At 59.0% G+C, this 17,349-nt stretch overlaps 1 protein-coding gene across 1 annotated transcript; it reads right to left on the bottom strand.

Annotated features, from left to right (window-relative positions):
* Nucleotides 1-4,058: 4,058 nt before the first annotated feature.
* LOC126638456 (START domain-containing protein 10-like) lies at nucleotides 4,059-9,247 on the bottom strand. Its single transcript, XM_050312357.1, has 6 exons — nucleotides 9,083-9,247; nucleotides 6,100-6,247; nucleotides 5,892-5,995; nucleotides 5,674-5,791; nucleotides 5,391-5,443; nucleotides 4,059-4,990 (listed from the first exon to the last, which is right to left on the bottom strand). The coding sequence occupies exons 1-6, from the start codon at nucleotides 9,245-9,247 to the stop codon at nucleotides 4,778-4,780; spliced, it is 801 nt and encodes a 266-aa protein (XP_050168314.1). The 3' UTR covers nucleotides 4,059-4,777.
* Nucleotides 9,248-17,349: the final 8,102 nt, after the last annotated feature.

Here is a 17,349-nt window from a genome sequence, read left to right as displayed (position 1 = left end):
AGAAGCATCTCCAGAGGCAGAATTCCAGGACGGGTCAGGTTGGAAGGAACACAGTGCCTCCCTGCTCCAGCAGGGCCTTCCAGAGCACATGGCACAGGACTATGTTCAGATGGTTCTGGAATATCTCCAATGAGGAGACTCCACACCCTCTCTGCTCTCTGCTCAGGGCTGGCTCACTGCCCAGCCAACAAGTTCTTCCTCCTGTCCAGCTGGAACTTGCTGGGCATCAGTTCCTGCCCGTGGCTCTGGGGCCATTGCTGGGCCCCCCCGAGCAGAGCCTGGGCCATCCTCTGCCCCCTCCCTGCAGCCCCTGACACACCCTGGGGAGGGCCCCTCTCAGGGGGTGCTCTGCAGGCTCAACAGCCCCAGCTCCCTCAGCCTTTGCTGCTCCCAGAGATGCTCCAGCCCTTGGGCATCTCCGCAGCCGGCGCTGGAGCCGCTCCAGGAGCTCCCTGGCCCTGCTGTGCTGAGGAGCCAGAGCTGGGCCAGCCCTGCAGATGTGCCTGCCCAGGGCTGGGCAGAGGGGCAGGATCCCCTCCCTCACCTGCTGCCAATGCACTTTAGACCCCTCAGAACCTGCTGCTACTGCTCCTCCCTGTGTGCCAGGAGGGCAGAATGGGCTACTGCAGAGGGAAATGTTGTCCCAGATGGAAGAGACATCCTGGGATATCCCTAGAAGGGTAAGTTGCAGCCCTGGTAGGCCCAGTGTGACCGAGGACAGGGTCCAGCTCCCACAACACACACCCTGATGCTACTGACAGGGCAGTTTGGTGCGGAAGACCTTCCCTCCACTCCCTTCTCCCTCCACTGACACATAAGTGCCAGGATTGGGGCTCAGTTCCCTCGGCAAAGAGGAACTGCCTGCTCAAGCACCTCTGCTGAGCCCCAGCACCTGGTTCCCGAAGGGGAGTGTCCCTTCCCAAAAAGCCATGAGGACAGCTTGAGCTGAGGCATCCCCCAGCCAGGGACCACCCTGGAGCCACACAGCTGGCACAGGCTGTGCTGGAGGGGAGCAGGGCACAGCAGGGCACTGGCAGCCCTGAGGTGTGTGCTGTGTTGGGATGTTTCCTGAGGGCTTCCCAGCAGCCCCACTTTCTGCAGCACAGGTTTCAAAGCTTCTGCCAGGGTTTGCCATCCTGCTGATGGGATCTATATTTAGAACCCTAACCCTGTCCTGGTTGTGGTATTCACAGAGCAGGAAGGTCTTGCCTGCTCCCTGGAAGAGGTAGATGGGCAGGATCAGAAAACACCCCTGGGGCTGGGGGATTGGGCTTTGGGAAGATGCTGGCAAGGGCTGGAGGAAGCTAACATCAAAGTGAAGGTTAGATCCTTCCAGCACAAAGGCCTGTGTGGTCCTTCCCCTTTCCAGGCAGTACCCAGGATGACACTGTCCCTTAAGGTCCATGTGTCCAGATGCCCATCCATCCATCCCTTTATCCATTCTTCTCTCCTCCCTTGCTCCCTCCCTCTCTCTCTTTCTCTCCCTCTTCCTCCTTTTCTTTTTCTAGCCATCCATCGATCCATCCATTGATCCATCCATTCATCCCTAGCCATCAGCTTTCACTGCACCCTGGAGCAGCTTTTGATTTTCCTTCAGACCTGCCCATGCTGGATCACGCTGGGGGATGTGTGGGGTGATGGTGGGAGCATCTCTTGGGAGCAGACCGGGGTAAGGAACACTCAAAGGTCATACCTAGAGGGTAAATGTCACATTTAACAACTGGAAATGTGGGGTGGGGTCTGAGCCTGGGGGCTTTGCCATGCCATGGCTGAGCTGAGCCCCTGGGAGGGCTTGGTGGAGGAGTTGGGAGTGGGAAGCTTGAGGTTGTTTGGCTTGGAAACCTGCTGGATCTCTCCAGCAAAAGCCCAGCTGAAGATCTGTCCATGAGGTAAGAGGAGTTGCAGGGGGGCTCCTTGCTGGGCTCAAGGTCCCAGTGTGGGTGGTGGGGCCAAGGGCTACCCAAGACATATCCATGAGCTCAGAAGGTGCAAATCAGGAGATCCAGGGATGGAGTCACATCCTCCCCCAGCCGGGGCACGTTTGACACTGCGTGTGGCCAGGATGGAGGGCCCATGCCACACTGCCCCTGCCCCCCATCCATCAGGGCTGACATCACTGCCTCCAGGCTAATCTCTTGTCCAGCAGCAGCTTCCCGTTTCCTTTCCAATCTCTGCGCGGGCGGCTCCTCTCTGCTCAGGCCAGGCAGGAAAAGCCTTCCAGCTGGGCTGTCCTGCTGGGCTGCAGCCCCCACATGTCTGGCCCTCGTCCCACTGGGCCGTGGGCCACCCACTCCCCTAGAATCCCAGCGGGGGGCACCCGAGGGGGCTCCAAGCCCCCCACACCCTGCCTGCCCCATTCCCTCACTCGGGATACCAGTGCCCAGCCCCCTTCCTGTTTGTGCCACAGGAAACCTGGCAGGGGAACATCAATCGAAAAGAAATCCCCGCACTGGGGCTCCTGGTGAAGCAGTCCCCCTTCCCCCCGGCCCCCCAAATTTCACCCTGCTCCCTGGCCAGGGTGATGCTGGGTGCCAGGAGCTCTGCTACAGCCCAATGCTGGATGTGGACCGGTGTCCCTGCCACCCCAGCAGCCCTTCTCCTCCCCGTGCCACCACCATCCTGGTCATTTTGGGCCACATCCCAGGCTGAGGTGTCACCCATCGCGGCACAGCATTCCCTGGGGTTGACTGGGGAGTGGGGACTCCCCGCCGGGCTCTGTGTGCTCAGGCAACAGCTCCTCACACCCAGTCAGAGGTGGCTAAAAATAACCCCACGCCAGAGCTGCAGCCTGATCCTACAGAGAAACATCCGGGGAATGAGGCGGGATGAGGCTGCTTCCTGCAGGGCTGGGGCCGTGAGGGGTGGTCTTCATCCCAGCACCCTGAGGGTTCGGGATGCCAGTGGGCTCTGCCCCATGAGGGTGTTTAATCCCCTTGCTCTGGCCGCAGAGCCCAGCCCTTTCAAGGTGTTTTGGGGGCAATTTGGGACTGGGATGTGTGTTTTCACAGGTAAAATCATCCCTGCTGAGGGTGCCCTCGGTCTGCTGCCATGGTGGGAGCAGCATGAGGAATGGGGATTGCTCCCCTCACCATGAACCCGGAGCACTGGGAGGAGGGATCTGCACATCTGTCCTTGGGTTTTCCTCGTTTTCCTTGCGGAGGCGGCTCCTGGCCCCAGCTGTGCCCATGCAGCCAGCCCAGCTGCAAACCGGGGGGAGGTGGCTGTCCCGACGGTCAGGACCTCCTGTCCCCTCCCCAGCACTCTGTGTATGAGTGATGTCCCCCTGAGGCAGCACAGGGGACATACATGACCTAAGGGGGGTGGCTAAAGGGGGACAGAGAACATTCACACCCGGGATGCTGGAGTGGGAGTGTCTGGATGAATCAGAAAGGCTCAAGGTGAGCCCAAGGAAAGCACGCACAGGGCAGTGGCACTCAACTCACAGCAGGTCAGGGGGATTAGTAAGCACGAGGCTGGGTCAGAGAAGCCCCAAAAGCCACAGTGGCAGGTGGCTCTGGGCAGGCTGCAAGCTCTGGGTGCTGCCAGGGGGTTGTCCCACACCACTGCCGCGATTGTCCCCCACGTTCTGGCTATGTGACATCCTGGCCATGTCCCCTAGTTTTTACCTTGCTGGGAAAGGTCCAGAGCTGAGCAACTCAGCACCAAAATCAGTAATGGCCCCATTTGGGCCCAACCCAGCTGGGCCAGGAGCCCCGCAGCCACAGTCAGCCTCAGAGCAGGGGCGTGAATAGTGGGTGGAAAATCCCTCATTTGTCAGCATGTTCCCAAGGCAGTGTCTGTCTAGACCAACTTCCCATTGGTGGGAGCTGCCCTGTGCCCACACAGCCTCACCCACATGTAGGGGTACAGAGCCTGACATCCATTTGTCCTGCCCTGCCGTGGCCACCCCACTCCCTGCTGAGGGTCACCCCGGGGTGCTGGATGGACTAACCCTCCTCTTCCACCGAGACCAAGCACCTGCACAGCCTCTGGGTGGGCTCGGTGCCAACTTCATCCTGTGCCAGCCTGATGCTCTCTTGCACACACACCAACCCCTTTATTGTTGTGTCAGAAACCACAGCAGCAGCAAACACCGAGAGAGTGGGGACACAGGCTGCCCGAGACCCCACTGCCAGGACAAGCCCCCCCAAACACCACCTGAGAAGGGGTCCCCAGAGCCAGATGGACTAGAGCCAGCCTGTAGAGGTGAGCCTGGCGCTCAGGAGAGGACCCGGGAGGGTTCCCTGAGGTGAAGGGGTCACACAAAGCGTGGTGGGGCTGCAGTGGGTCCAGCCTGACCTTGGGTGTGGCAGACCTTGGGCCAGAGCAGGTCAGTCTAAGCCCTGTGCTGCTGCAAAGCCTGAGCAGAGTCCCCACAGCCCTTCACTTCTGGACCTTTGAGGGACACCCCTAGAAGATCTTACCATGGGAGAGGCATACCCTGGTGCCAGGAAAGCTCCTACTCATTCCATGAAGGGTTCCCCCTCTCTTGCTCTGCTCAGCCTCTCCTTGGGGCACCCACTCCCAGCACTACCTCCTGTGGGGACATCTCAGTGGGCACGGGGGGACCAGGGTGCCCATCCTCCTGCTTTCCAGTGCTTGTGACTCAGATTCCCATGGAACAGCACCCTGCTGCCTGGGTAGGGGGGTGTACGATGAAGGAGTTGGAGAGCAGATCTGGCTATTGGGGGGCATGGGGCCAAATTCCCACCCGTGCCCTCTGGCTGCCAAGCCTCGGTCATGAGGGGGTCTCCCCACAAAAGCCCATGGAGAGGGCTCAGGCCTCATGGTCACTGGTGCTCAGGTGGTCCTCAGGCAGCCCCGTCTCATCGATGTTCTCCAGGGAGTCAGCGTGTTGCACCGAGAGCTCGGTCAGGCTCATGCTGGGCAGGGTGTTCTGCTCCGGGTACACCCAGGGCTTGTACTCGGGGTCGTGCTTGCGTTTCCACTCCGGGTACTTCAGCCCAGCCTTGTAGATCTTCTTCATGGCCTGCGGGCAGAGTGGATCTGGGGATGGAGCCCCAGCTCCCAGTTCCCCCGCTGCTGGTTTTTGGGGGTGTTGGGAGGGGATGTGGGCCTGGCTTGGAGCACACAGCCCCAGCATCACGCCCAGTGCACACTCAGTGTCACTCAGCACCCATCATGCGTGTCATCCAGGACACATCCTGTGAGCCTTGGTCACCCAGCACCTGTTCTGTGAGCTCTGGGATATCCAGTACCTGTCTCATGAGCTCTGGGTCACCCAGGACACATCCCATGAACCGTGTGCCACCCAGCACCCATTCGGTGGGGCCTGGGTCATCCACCACCCATCCTGCCCCCACCCAGAGTTATTTAGGGGCAGCTCATCCCTGCTGCCTGTGCATCTCACCACCAGCCACACTGCTTACCTTCGGTGCCACAAACTGGGAGACACGGTTCACCACCCACTTTGGCAGCGACCCTGCAAGAGCCCAAAGCCCCATCACTCAGGCAGCCAGGGCCAGCCCCAGGGAGGCTCCGTGAGCCTGCAGTGCTCCGTGCCAGCCTGAGCAACCCCAGGACTGATGGGGGAGGGACCCCCTTCTTCCTTGGGCTGTCCCCACTCCCCAGAGCCTGGGTGATGGAGAGCCAGTATGTCAGCTCTGGGGGCACACTGGGCATGGTGCCCCCTCCCCTCCTGCTGGCACTCACCACGAGGGTCCACCTGGGTGAGGTAGTAGAGGACACAGGCACCGTCGCCGTTGGCCTTGATCAGGTAACCTGTCTGCAGGGACACGGCCCTCACAAAATCCTTCCGGGGTGGGTAATTCTGCAGAGACACCCTGTGCCCCTCAGAGCCTGCCCAGCCCTGCCTGTGCCTTCTGGCACCCCTCCAGGGCTGGGGGCAATGCAGGGGGGAGGGGGCTCACCGGGTGCTTGACGCTGTAGTTGATGATCATGTAGTCATTTCCCAGGGGCAGCCAGGAGCGCAGGGTGACAAAATCCCGGTTCTTCAGGGGGCTGGGGCACTTCCCTGCGGGCAGGGAACAATTACACCGCAACCCCCACAGCCCCACACACACTCACAGGGCTGTGGGACTGGGGAGGGGGAGTCTCCAGGGGCTGGGGGCTGCTCACAGGAGTAGTATCCGACGTCAGCATTAACGGTGAGGCGCCCGATGTCGTAGGTCTCAATCATGTTGGAGTCCCATTTCTTGCGGTAGCTGGTGTCATGCAGCACGTCGTAGAGGGTCTCGGCAGGGACATCCTTGCAGGAGATGCGGGTCTGTGGGGAGACAGGCAGGGGGTCAGCACTCAACCCCAGACCACGGAGCTTTAGGCTGTCCCTGTGGGCAGTGGTGTGTCCCTGTGCTGCTGTAAAGCACGTGTGCCACAGAGGATGCTCTACGCACACAGGGCAGGACACATCTCTGCTTCAGGACAGCCCAAGCAGAGCCCCTGGTCATGCATCCAGAGTGGGGCTGGAAAGACCCTCTGCCCTCAAGCAGAGATGGCTGGTGGTCCAGGCTTTGGGGACCCTTAGCCCTGCCCTCTCCCCTCAGGGACAGCAAAGGGATGGTCCTGCCCTAACAGGATGGTCTTGAGTGTGGGGTCCAGTCTGGGGAGGCTGGAGGGGCCTGGGCTGTAACCTGAGCCCTGGAGCTGCCCACCCTGCCCAGCCGGTGCATTATTGATGAAGGCAGCGGCCTTGCTCTTCTCAGCGCTGGGAGGAAGGAGATGTCATCTGCTCCTCATTAGAGGCCTTGCATCTTTGATGAGGTGCTGTGTAATCGGAGATGGCCCTCTGAACGTGGCAGGTCCCATCAATCTCGGGCAAGCTTTCCCCGGTGGCTTGGGTGGTGGTTTGTGCCCGGCGTGCTGGACCTGTGCCCAGGACAGGCTTGGAGATGTGCTGCAGTCCCCAGGGCACCGTGGAGGAGTGTGGGAGCACCCAACCCCCTCCTCCAGCTCCCCCGCCCCAGCCACCGCCTCCTAGTTGGGTCGGAGGTGCTGCTGCTGCAGGGACAGGGATGTTTCCAGCTGTAGATGGAGCTCATGGGGCTCCTGGAAGCTCCACTTATCCCTGCAGGAGCATCTCAGCCTTGCACCCCCCAAATTCCCTGCTAAAGCCTGTCCACCACCCCATTCAGCCTTGGATGAAACAACAGGCTCACCAGGCATAGCAGGTGATCAGCTGGAATGGGGAAAACACAGAGTCCAAAACCATCCAAAGGGATTTCAGGTGGAAAAAATCCAAAGCTCCAACTGTTCAGTGATCTCTGGGTTAAGTAACTCCCTCAGTTAATGGAAAGACTTCTGACCTCAAGTTCCAGAGAGCTGTACAGCTCAGCTCTCCCATACGACTGGGTGGAATGCTCCATCCCATATTTCGGGAAGAGTCCCTGGGCAGTGCTAACCCCTGTACCATGCTCAGACCCTCTCCAGGGTAGGGAAAAACCACATCAAGGAGGTACAACTTGCAATGAACCAGGCTGGGTGATGGTGCCTGACGCCCCTGGACATGCTTGGGGTCCCCTCTCTGTGTGGCTCGTGGTGGCAAAGGGGACATAACTGCAACCCTTCTGCCAGGCAGTATGTTTGACCTTGGCTGCACTCCAGGGGTTCCTGCCAGCCTGTCCTTCCAAGCCTGTCCTGGTCACACAGAGCAGTGCAGATCTCAGGGATATGGCAACACGGAGATTAATGGGACACCCTGTCCAAGGCTGTGCTAAAGTCACAGCACAGAGCTCTCCCAGATCCCCCAGTACCCACACAGCCAGACCTCTCCCCGCAGGAGGCTGTCAGGCTGCTCAGGCATGATTTGCCCTTGGGAGGTACCTGCTGCTGTCACCACTGCCCTTCTCCTTCAGGACATGGCTTTCATGGCATCTCCTTCCCAGGGATGGAGGTGACACAGCAGCCCAGAGTACCCTGGAATTCCCTTTTGGGAGATGGGTGTGATGGATGGCCTCTTCCCTGATATCAGGGAGCTCCTGCAGGCACCAGAACTTTTCAAAGAGATGTTGGCCAGACCCCTCAGCACCCCTGGGTGTGTCCCTGTGACCTGTGCATGCCCAGCTGGTATTCCCCAATGCTAGTCCAAAAGCTCTTCCCTGGCTCATGGCAGCAAGGAATTGTGTCTTGCAGATATACCTGCTGCTCTTCCTCCTCGCCTTGGCCCCAAGGGGCCTCCATCCACAGCAGCACTGTGGGCCCAGTTCCTCCTGGTGCCTCCTCAGCTGCATGTGCTGGGGTGCAGGCACCTGAGACGTACTGCTGATTATTCTGTGTTCAGGAGAGTGGTGCAAGAGCCTCCTCCAGCGTGTTATATCCCTCCTCACCACCTCCCCATGCCTTCCCTGCTCCTCAGGTCATGGTAACCCTCCCCTAACACTCCTAGCTGAATACTCTCTCAGTCAGGTAGGCTATCCTGTAGGTAAGATGCTCTGCCCCTCCCTGTTTTGGTGGATCCCATCCCTGTCCAGCAGTCTGGATTCTTGGGGGCCAGAAAAACCAAAGCCTTTGACACCCACCATGGAGCCAAGCATGGACCCACAGGATGCTCCCACACAGGGAGCCCACCCAAGATGGGCTGCCTGTGCCCCCAGTACCCTGTAACCTCTCCTGATGTGCCCAAGGTCACCTGGCAGTGCCACTGGAGCTGTGTGGATGAGCAACAAGGTGTAACAACAACGTGAGGGGCACGGAGGCTCTTAAATTCTCCGAGATGCTCATCCAGTGAGGAAACGAGGTGATGTGCCTCAGGATGGAGAAGCCAGGGAAAGGACACCAGGGAGGGATCCCCTCAGCCTGTCTCATGTCTGGGGGCTCCCAGCAAGGCCATCTCCATAACGTAACTGATCCCAGGGCCTTCCCACTGGTGTCTGGACCAAGGGTAGCGCAATATGAGCCCACGTGGCAGGAGGCCTTGGGCATCCCGGCAGGTTGAGAGGATAAAGCAGCTGGAGAAACACCTTTAGGGTCTAACGCTGCCAGCGCTGGGATTTGGGGCAGAAACACCCTAGACCGGCTGGACTGTGCACCCCAAGCATGGTCAGCACCCCTTGGAGACCCTCTGGAGTCCCACAGCTGGGGCAGAGAAAGTGGAGGGTCTGCTTACCTTGATTTTCTGCACGGTACAGCTTTCCTCCTGGCCCTGACTCCACACGGTCACACCAGCCTTGTTATACCGACAATGCCAGCCCTCCAGGCTCTCACACTGATCCCTGAAGGAGCTGAAGTCGGAGTCATCTGGGATATAAACCATCTCCCCTCCTCTGGACATGAGGCTGAGCTGCTGGACCCCAGGTGCGGGCACTGGCTGCAAGCAGGCTCCTTCTGCCTCACCTCCTGGGAAACCTGGCTGTGCCCTTGAGCTCTGCCTCGCTGGGTGCCTGCTGCAGCTCACATCATCCTCCCAGCCCCAAGCCCATGCCCCTGGAGCGGGCACCAGTCACCCAGGCACCCCGGGATGCGTAGAGACCTGCAGGCACCCCAGCCACACTGCCCCGCCCGGAGCAGCGGCGGGAAGGCTCCCTCTCTGCAGTTGCTATCGCAGCTGCTGGGAGATCAGATGTCTTCCCCAGCCGGCTCTCCAGCATCACATTTCTCTCCGCTGGCTGTCAGCTCCTTTATTATTCAGCAGGTAGCAGCACGCAGGTGGCTCGGCTTTCAGGGCAGAGCTGCCCTCGGCTCCCTGAGCCCCTCGTCCCTCTGCCCCTGCTCTCCTCTCACCGGTGCCCTGGCAATCTCTGTGCCTGACTTTGCAGCACCAGCACGCTGGCAGAATCAGCTGATGCCGGGAGCAGGGGCCAGGCCTCCCGGCACGGCGGCAAAAGCAATGCCAGTGTGGGCCCTGGGATTGGGCTGCGCTCCAGTGCACCAGAGCTTGGCTGTCGAGGTGTCCTGGGGGTGGGGGGTGGACTCCTGGCCCACCTGGGGATGGTAAAGAATTTGTAGGTGGGAGGTTGCCTGCCACTGGGCTTACAGGATGATACTGGTGGGGAGAGACCCCTGGGGGTCTCCAACCCTCCTGCTTGGAGCAGAAACAGCACCAGCCCGGGAAAGTCACCCACGACTTTACCCCGTCTTGACGGATGGACTTGCCCACCTCACAGGTCCTACAGCTGCTCCACCTCTCAGGGGAAAAGTAGCAGTTCTACTGTCCAGCCTGAAGCTGTAATCCATGCCCCTTGTCCTTTGGCACATCTCATGCCCTACCAAGAGAGACCAGCTCTGTCACCAATGCACCTGCCCTCCAGGTATGATGCTGGTAGATCCCAACCCAACCCTCTTGTAGCCCCAGGTCCCAGGCCTGCCAGCAGCACCTGCTCCCTCTGCAGCTCCTCTGCCTCTCCCCGAAATGGAGGGGTCACTGCAGACACAGTACCCAGCTGGGGGTCCCCTGGTGCTGCATAGAGGGGACAAGTTCGTGGCCACACTCTTCCTCATGCCACCCAGGTTGCAGCTTGTCCCATTTGTCCGGCCTCTTGTCCAGAACACCATCCAGGGCCTTGTCCCAGACAAGAGACCCTGTCCAGTCCCTTGGTGCCCAGTCTGGATGAAACCTGAGGTTATCTTGCCCTTCTTGTTGATGTCCATAAGGTTTCTCTTGACTCAAATTTTGGATTTCTCGGGGTCCACCTGCACTGAGACTCTGCACACTCTTTCCCTAGGTTTAGCCTCACCTGCAAGCAAGGCTGTGCTTGCCTCCTCATCCAACCCTGGGACAGGGATGGGGAATAGCCCCAGTACTGCCCCTGGGGTACCCTACTTGAGACCAGCATCAACTGGGAAAAAACTCATGGAAGGGCCAGCAGGGAGAAAGCTGGAGAGCTGCAGCTGCTCCCAAGGCCTTGCCTGGGGAGGAAGGCTGCCTGTACTACCCGTGCTGCTCCTCCGGGCGCAGGATCATCGTGGGGCCGTGTGTTTCCGAGCTTGGGATGCTCCAGGTGCCAGAGGCAGGGCTGCCAAGTGCCACGCTTGGTTAAAGAGCTGCCGCAGTGGGCAGGGAGTGGCAGGTCCAGAACTGGAAAGACCTTGGGGTGGCCTTGGGGCTGCGGAGCAGGGAACAAGTGTGGCCAGACAGATTTATGGCCTCGAGCTGTCTGACACCACTGTTGTAGTGTGCCTTGGGGTGCACAGGAGTGCGTGTGAGCTTGTGCACTCCCATGTGTCCATGTGCAAGGGGGGAGAGCCACCCCCAGCCCCTGCAGGAGCCAGAGAGCCTGGAGAGTAAGGACCTGAGCCTGGGGGCTTTGTATCCTCAAAGTGTGCCCATGGGGCGAAAGAAGGGAGGACACTGAGGTCCCAGGGATGGGGGAGCTCCGGCAGGCTCTGTGGGAAGGAGTAGGCTGCTGGCACAGCATCGCTTAAGTGGAACCAGCCCTGCCTTGCCACATTTCTCTCTGTGCCTGAGAGACAGGACCATTTCTCTCCCTGGTTGGACAGGCTGGAAACTGGAATGGAAAGTTCTTCTCTTCTGCAGCAGCCCCTGGGGCTGGTGATCAAGCTGGAAAACAACGTAGCTATCCAAGAGCTTGCTGGTCACCATCACATGCCCCCTGCAAGCCACCAGATGAGCAGTGGTGGGTTCCCATGACCCCCTTGAAGCACCCGGGGCTTGAAACAACCCTGTTTTACTACTGCCTTTGGTTATTTTGGAGCATCTGCGTGATGCTGCTGGGACCCTGCTCACCTCAAGGGAGAAGAGAGGAAGGTGACTGTAGCAAATGTGAAGCCACACATTAATGTGGCCTTGGCTATGTCACAGCTTGTTTAACTTCTCTTCATTGACAGTGAACCTCTTGGAGTGAGTCCAAAGGAGGCCATGGAGGTGCTCTGAGGGCTGGAGCCCCTCTGCCCTGGAGCCAGGCTGGGAGAACTGTGTGGGTTCACCTGGAGAAGAGAAGGCTCCTGAGAGACCTGAGACCCCCTTCCAGGGCCTAAAGGGGCTCCAAGAGAGCAGCAGAAGGACAGGACAAGGGAGAATGGCTTCCCACTGCCAGAGGGAAGGGTTAGATGGGATATTGGGATGAAATTATTCCCTGTGAGTGTGGGGAGGCCCTGGCACAGGTTGCCCAGAGAAGCTGTGGCTGCCTCTGGATCCCTGGAAGTGTCCAAGGCCAGGTTGGATGGGGTTTGTGGAAGGTGTCCCTGCCCATGGCAGGGGGTGGAACAAGATGAACTGTAAGGTCCCTTCCAACCCCAAACAGTCTGGGATTATGATGATTCTTTGATCTCAGAAGCAACTTTGTGATGTGCCCCCACGGTATGACAGTCTCATCCTTCCCAACCCCTGTAGAGGAAGTGTCAGGAGCTCAGCCCTGGGGAGGGAGGAAATGAGGGATGCTTCCCTGGAGGCATCAGGGCTGCCACCTTAGCAAGGCCTGAGCCTGAGGGAAATGGACTTTTTAGGCTCATTTTGCAGGATTATCTGTTAGCAGGGATGTTAGCACCCCATTGTGTGGTGCTTTCCAGACCCTGCTTTTGGGGCTGGCTGAACCTGCACCCTGGGGTTAGGGGGAGTGGCTCATCAAACCTGGTTCAGTGGGACACTGGTTTTCTTGGCTATGGGATGCTGGCAGCTCATGGTGGCCCCATGATTGGCATTCCCTGGGCTGACAGGGGCCCACTGTGAGCATGCAGAGTCCTGCTCTGGCCACTGCCCCACTGTCATTGTGTGAGGGCAGTGGGGATGACATGAGGGACTGTCACAGCAGCAGCCTCAGGGGTCCCTGTGTGCCCCATGGCCACCAGCTTCACGAGTGAAGCCTCTCCAGAACCTGTTGGGGCTGGTTAGGGTACAGTAAGGAGGACTCAGCTCCCATCATGGCTGTGTCTGACTTACTGGTCCATTCCTCCTTCTCCTCCTCTTTTCATTCTCCAGGTCAAATTTCTAAACCCTCCAAGTGTCTTTACAGACTCCAGAGCTGGGATATGGGATTTACATGCTGGGAGTGGGGTTGCAGGGCACTGCATGTGGGTGTTCACAGCTCCATTAATGAGCTTGGATGCCTCAGCAAGATGGGCTTCCAGCCTCTCCAGAGCTGGAGAAGAACATCTAATCCCCTCCACAGAGACCACTCCTGCTCCTCTGAGAATCAACTTTGAAAACCTTTGCAAATTGAAATGAAAAATGTTTTTCTTACAGAAAATGGTTCTGCTTTGCCTTTGTGTGAACCACAACACTGCCTACCCTCAGATCCTGGTTCCATCAGGGTTTATCTCCTGGGGAATGAACAACAGAGTTAGGAGGAAAAGCTAAAGATGGGCTGAGAGTTTCTTGTCCCAGAGAAACCCAGATGGAACAATCAGGAAGGGTTGCAGCTGCCACACAGCATCAGGAGATGGTGGCTGGGGGATGAGGATGGTCCCAGGATGGGAGCAGGAGGGTGGTAAGTACCTGAGAGACATCAGGGAATGTTTTGGCTGGGCTGCCTCACCTTTGAGGGACAGCGAAAGGCAGGAAAGCCAGGGGAAAGGGAGATCCTGACCCAGGAGCGGTGCAAGGCATCAAACACTCCGGGCTGCAGGGTCCCCTGGGGATACTCCAGAGTCCCAGGCCTGCAGGGACCTTTGGGTGCCAAGTGTGGTCCCAGAGTCCCAGGACTTCAGGAACTGCCTTGGAGTCCCAGGGCTGCAGGGGCCCACAGGGGTTCCAGTGAGATCCCAAAGCCTTGGGGCTGCAGAGACCCCTGGGACCCCACAGAGACTCCAGAGCCCCAGTGACACCAAAGCCATGGGGCTGCAGTGAGCCCTGGGGCCACAATGGGACCCCAAAACCCCAAAGTTACAGGGACCCCCAAGACCCTGAGAAGACTCCAGAGGCCCAGTGAGACTCCAGAGCCCTGGTGCTACAGGGACTCACATGGTGGGGGTGGTAGTGGTGGGGGAGTGATGAGACCCCGGAGCTCTGCTGAGCCCCAGAGCTGCAGGGATCCCTGGGTGCCTGAGGGACCCCAGAGTCCCAGGGTTACAAGGATCTGTGGGTGCCTAGAGAGACCCCAGTGCCCTGGGCCTGCAGAGACTCCCAGATGCCTAGAGACAATCCAGAGCCAAGGGGCTGTAGAGACCCCTGGCTGCCTGGAAAGACCCCAGAGTCCCAGGGCTGGAGGACCCCCTTATGTCTGAGAGACCCCAGAGCCCTGGGGCTGAAGGACCCTCATATGCCTGTGAGACCCCAGAGCCTGGGGACTGCAGGGACTCCCAAGTGCCTGGAGAGACCCCAGAGCCCCAGTGAGACCCCACACCCCTGGGACTGCAGGGCCCCCCCAGCCATGACCCTGTCCAAGCCAACCAAGTTCAAGCCCACCTACAAGCCCGTCGGGCAGTGCCACCCCATTTCACACAGGAGGACCATGTCTCCCCACGGGTGACATCCCCAGGCCAGTGCCACCGTGTGCAGGGACCCTGCTGCCGCTCGCCCTGCCAGTGCAGTCTGGTGTTCACCCACTGGGTGTCACGCGTGCTCCACGGACGACAACGACAGCGAGAGACGGAGACAGGGCCAGCACCGGGGAGCGCCAGGGAACGGGACAAGCCAAGGAACAAAGGGGAGCCTGAAATCGTGTCCCCCTGTTCCACGCTGGTGTCACCACGGAGGTGGAGGTGGTGGCTGGGGCTGTGCCTGACCTGGGTTCCCCCCGCTGATGCCAGGCAGGTGCTGACTATACCCACCGTGTCCTCCTGGGGTGGCATCAGGGGTGCCTCTGCAGCCCCGTGCTTGGTGTTCCCTGCTGCTCTGAGCCGTTCTGTGGCACCTCAGGGACAGCTCAGCCTTGGAAGCTGAAGGGCGTTCGGAGTGATTTGCACCTCAGTTTCAGGCTCGGTGTTACTCGTCCCAGTTAAGGGTCCCCAGGACAGTGCTGGGGGCATGCTGCTCTCTCAGTGCCTACGAGCCCAAAGAGGGCACCGCCTGGGAATTTTTCTATTAAGATGAAGCCCCAGAAAATTTCCTTTTCCTCCTTGCTCCCACCTGGTATTCCCATTGCATCCCTCCTGCTCCTGGCAGTGGCCTCAGGCACCCTGAGCCCCCCCCCAGTGAGGGGAACAAGGCAGGGACAGCAGGACATCCTGCACTCAGGACCACTTTATCTTTAACAGGGAACTTTTTTTGCCACTTTGGAGTTTTCTGGTGTCGGGGAAAAGTGTGTGGGGAAAAGTGGGTGTTGCTTCCCATAGTCCTTCTTGGAGCTGGAACCTGGCACAGCCAGGCTATCCAGCACTGCTGGGTCCCTTCCCTGTCCCCAGGTCTCACCCCTGGCACCACTTCAGGAGGGCATGGGCAGGAACAGCACCAACCTCGCAGACAAAGGCAGGGAGGGAGCTCAGAGCAACCAGCTGGCAAAGCTGGGTGGGACCAGTGGCAAACCACAAGGGGGTGTTGGGGGAGTCTGCCAGGCACATTCCCTGGGGCTGGCAGAGCTGACAGGGGCATGGAGAGGTGGGATGAGGGTCCCTTGCTCACCCCTTCATGAGTTTTGGCCTCAGCTCAAGAAACCCAGTGGAGGGCAGTGTATGGGGTGGGGTCCCTGGGTTACAGAGAGTGAGTCCCACAGAAGCTCTGCCCCACTGTAGGTGGGTCAGAAGGTCCTGTGGGTGATGTGACTCCATGTATTGGAGGGTTGGAACAAGATGGTCTGTAAAGTCCCTTCCAATCAAAACCATGCTGTGACATATCTCCTGAGTACCCATGTGCCCCCCTGCCACCTCTCTGTGTCCTCCAACAACTGGGGTCATGCCAGGGCAGGGTCCTGCCCCAGGATGCTCCTCCAGCTGCGTGCATCCCACCTTTCCATCCATGGAAGATGTCCACATAGGACACAGCACAGCGACACATGTGTGTGACACACTGCATGGAAAAGGCAGCACCTTGGGGCAGGCACAGGTGTGGGCACAGCCACGGAGCAGCGACGTGTTTACAGAGTCCTGCCTCACACAGGGACATCCAGCAGGCAGCTGTGGCATCTCCACAAACTGTGGCATGGAAGCCACATGTCTGGACATGAGTGTTTACCCACCCACACGTGCCCAGCTGGCAGCACACACGTATCAGCACATGCAGCTGGCAGACACACAGCTCATGGCTCCAGCCAGGTTCTGGGACAGCCCACAGGTACTGAGCATCCCCACACCCCTGCACATACCCCTTGAGGGATGCAAACGTGCTCTAGGGGTGTGCAGACATACCTGTACACACTGCAGATGCTTTGGCATGTATTTGATGCTCCTCAAGGGCCTCTCCTTAACCCCCTCTCACTCCCAGCTCCTAAGCCTCCTTGTTGCATCCTGCTCCCCTCTTCCCTACTGTAACCGTTCCTGTACTGTGATCCTGTGTCCACCCTTTCCTGTCTCTCCTACTCCTCTACACTGTTTGTTTTAGCTGAATCCTTCTCCTCATGTCGTGTTGTGTCACCCCTTTTTGCCCTGGAGTATCCCTCCCTGCCCATTGCCATCCTGGAACCCTGCACCACCTCTGGCTCCCCAAACTCCTGCTCTACTCCCCCATGCTATTCCCAACCTGGCAGACAGGAATGTGGCACCAGCAGCCCCACGGCTGCCAGGCCAGGTCTTGCCTGCACAGTGTCCCAGCCGGGCATCAGAATGATTTAAAAGGACTGTGAAAAATGTAGTTATTTTTTCCCCTTTCAGCTGCAAGTCAATACTTGGGGAAGGATGTTTAATTATCTTTGTCACCCTCCTAAATCTCTTTATGAGAAGGTTTGGCTGCAAATCTCCACATCATTTCAGAGTTATTGGCTAGTGCAGTGCACAGCGACACAGTAAATTAGCCGGTCAGAGCAGGCGTGGGTGCTCCTACCACTGCCAGTCCTGCACGTGGCTGGTTCACCTCATCCTGGGGCTGTGACAGGCTGGTGGCAGCAAGGAAACCCTCTGATAACTCAGGAGTCAGGGCTGGTGTCCCCTCAGGTGTGGGCACCACCTGGCTGTCATGGCATAGTACATGCTCCCTCCCTGGGGACATGGCATCTCCTGTGAATTGCCAGGACAAGGCAGGATCCAGGGGACAAGGGACAGGCAGGGCCACCCCAGGGCGACTTCCTGCACCAGGAGGTCCATTGTTCTCACTGTGTGAGGCCCCCAGCACCTCCTTCAAGTTACTCTCCTCAATCCTGGAGCCACTCTGCCCAGACCCAGGGTCTGTGGTTCTCTGGTGCCCATTACCCCCACAGCTTGCAGTATTCCACCGGGGTGACCCAAAATCACCCTTGGCTGAGGGATGGACCGAGATGAGGCTGAGGCATCTAGAGGTGCTGGGTCCACCCAGCTGCTCTGAGCCCCCCAAAAATCCCCATGTTTGAAGGCAGATGGGAAAGTGGGTGGGTGGGCTGAGATCCAGTATTGGGTCCTGCTGCCGTTCCCAGG

This window comes from Myiozetetes cayanensis, unplaced genomic scaffold (genome assembly GCF_022539395.1).
Source record: "Myiozetetes cayanensis isolate MyiCay16 unplaced genomic scaffold, myiCay2020 scf17, whole genome shotgun sequence".
In the NCBI taxonomy this organism is placed as follows: Eukaryota; Metazoa; Chordata; class Aves; order Passeriformes; family Tyrannidae; genus Myiozetetes; species Myiozetetes cayanensis.
Note: the sequence above shows the minus strand (reverse complement) of the source record. Positions and strands in the feature narration are given on the sequence as shown.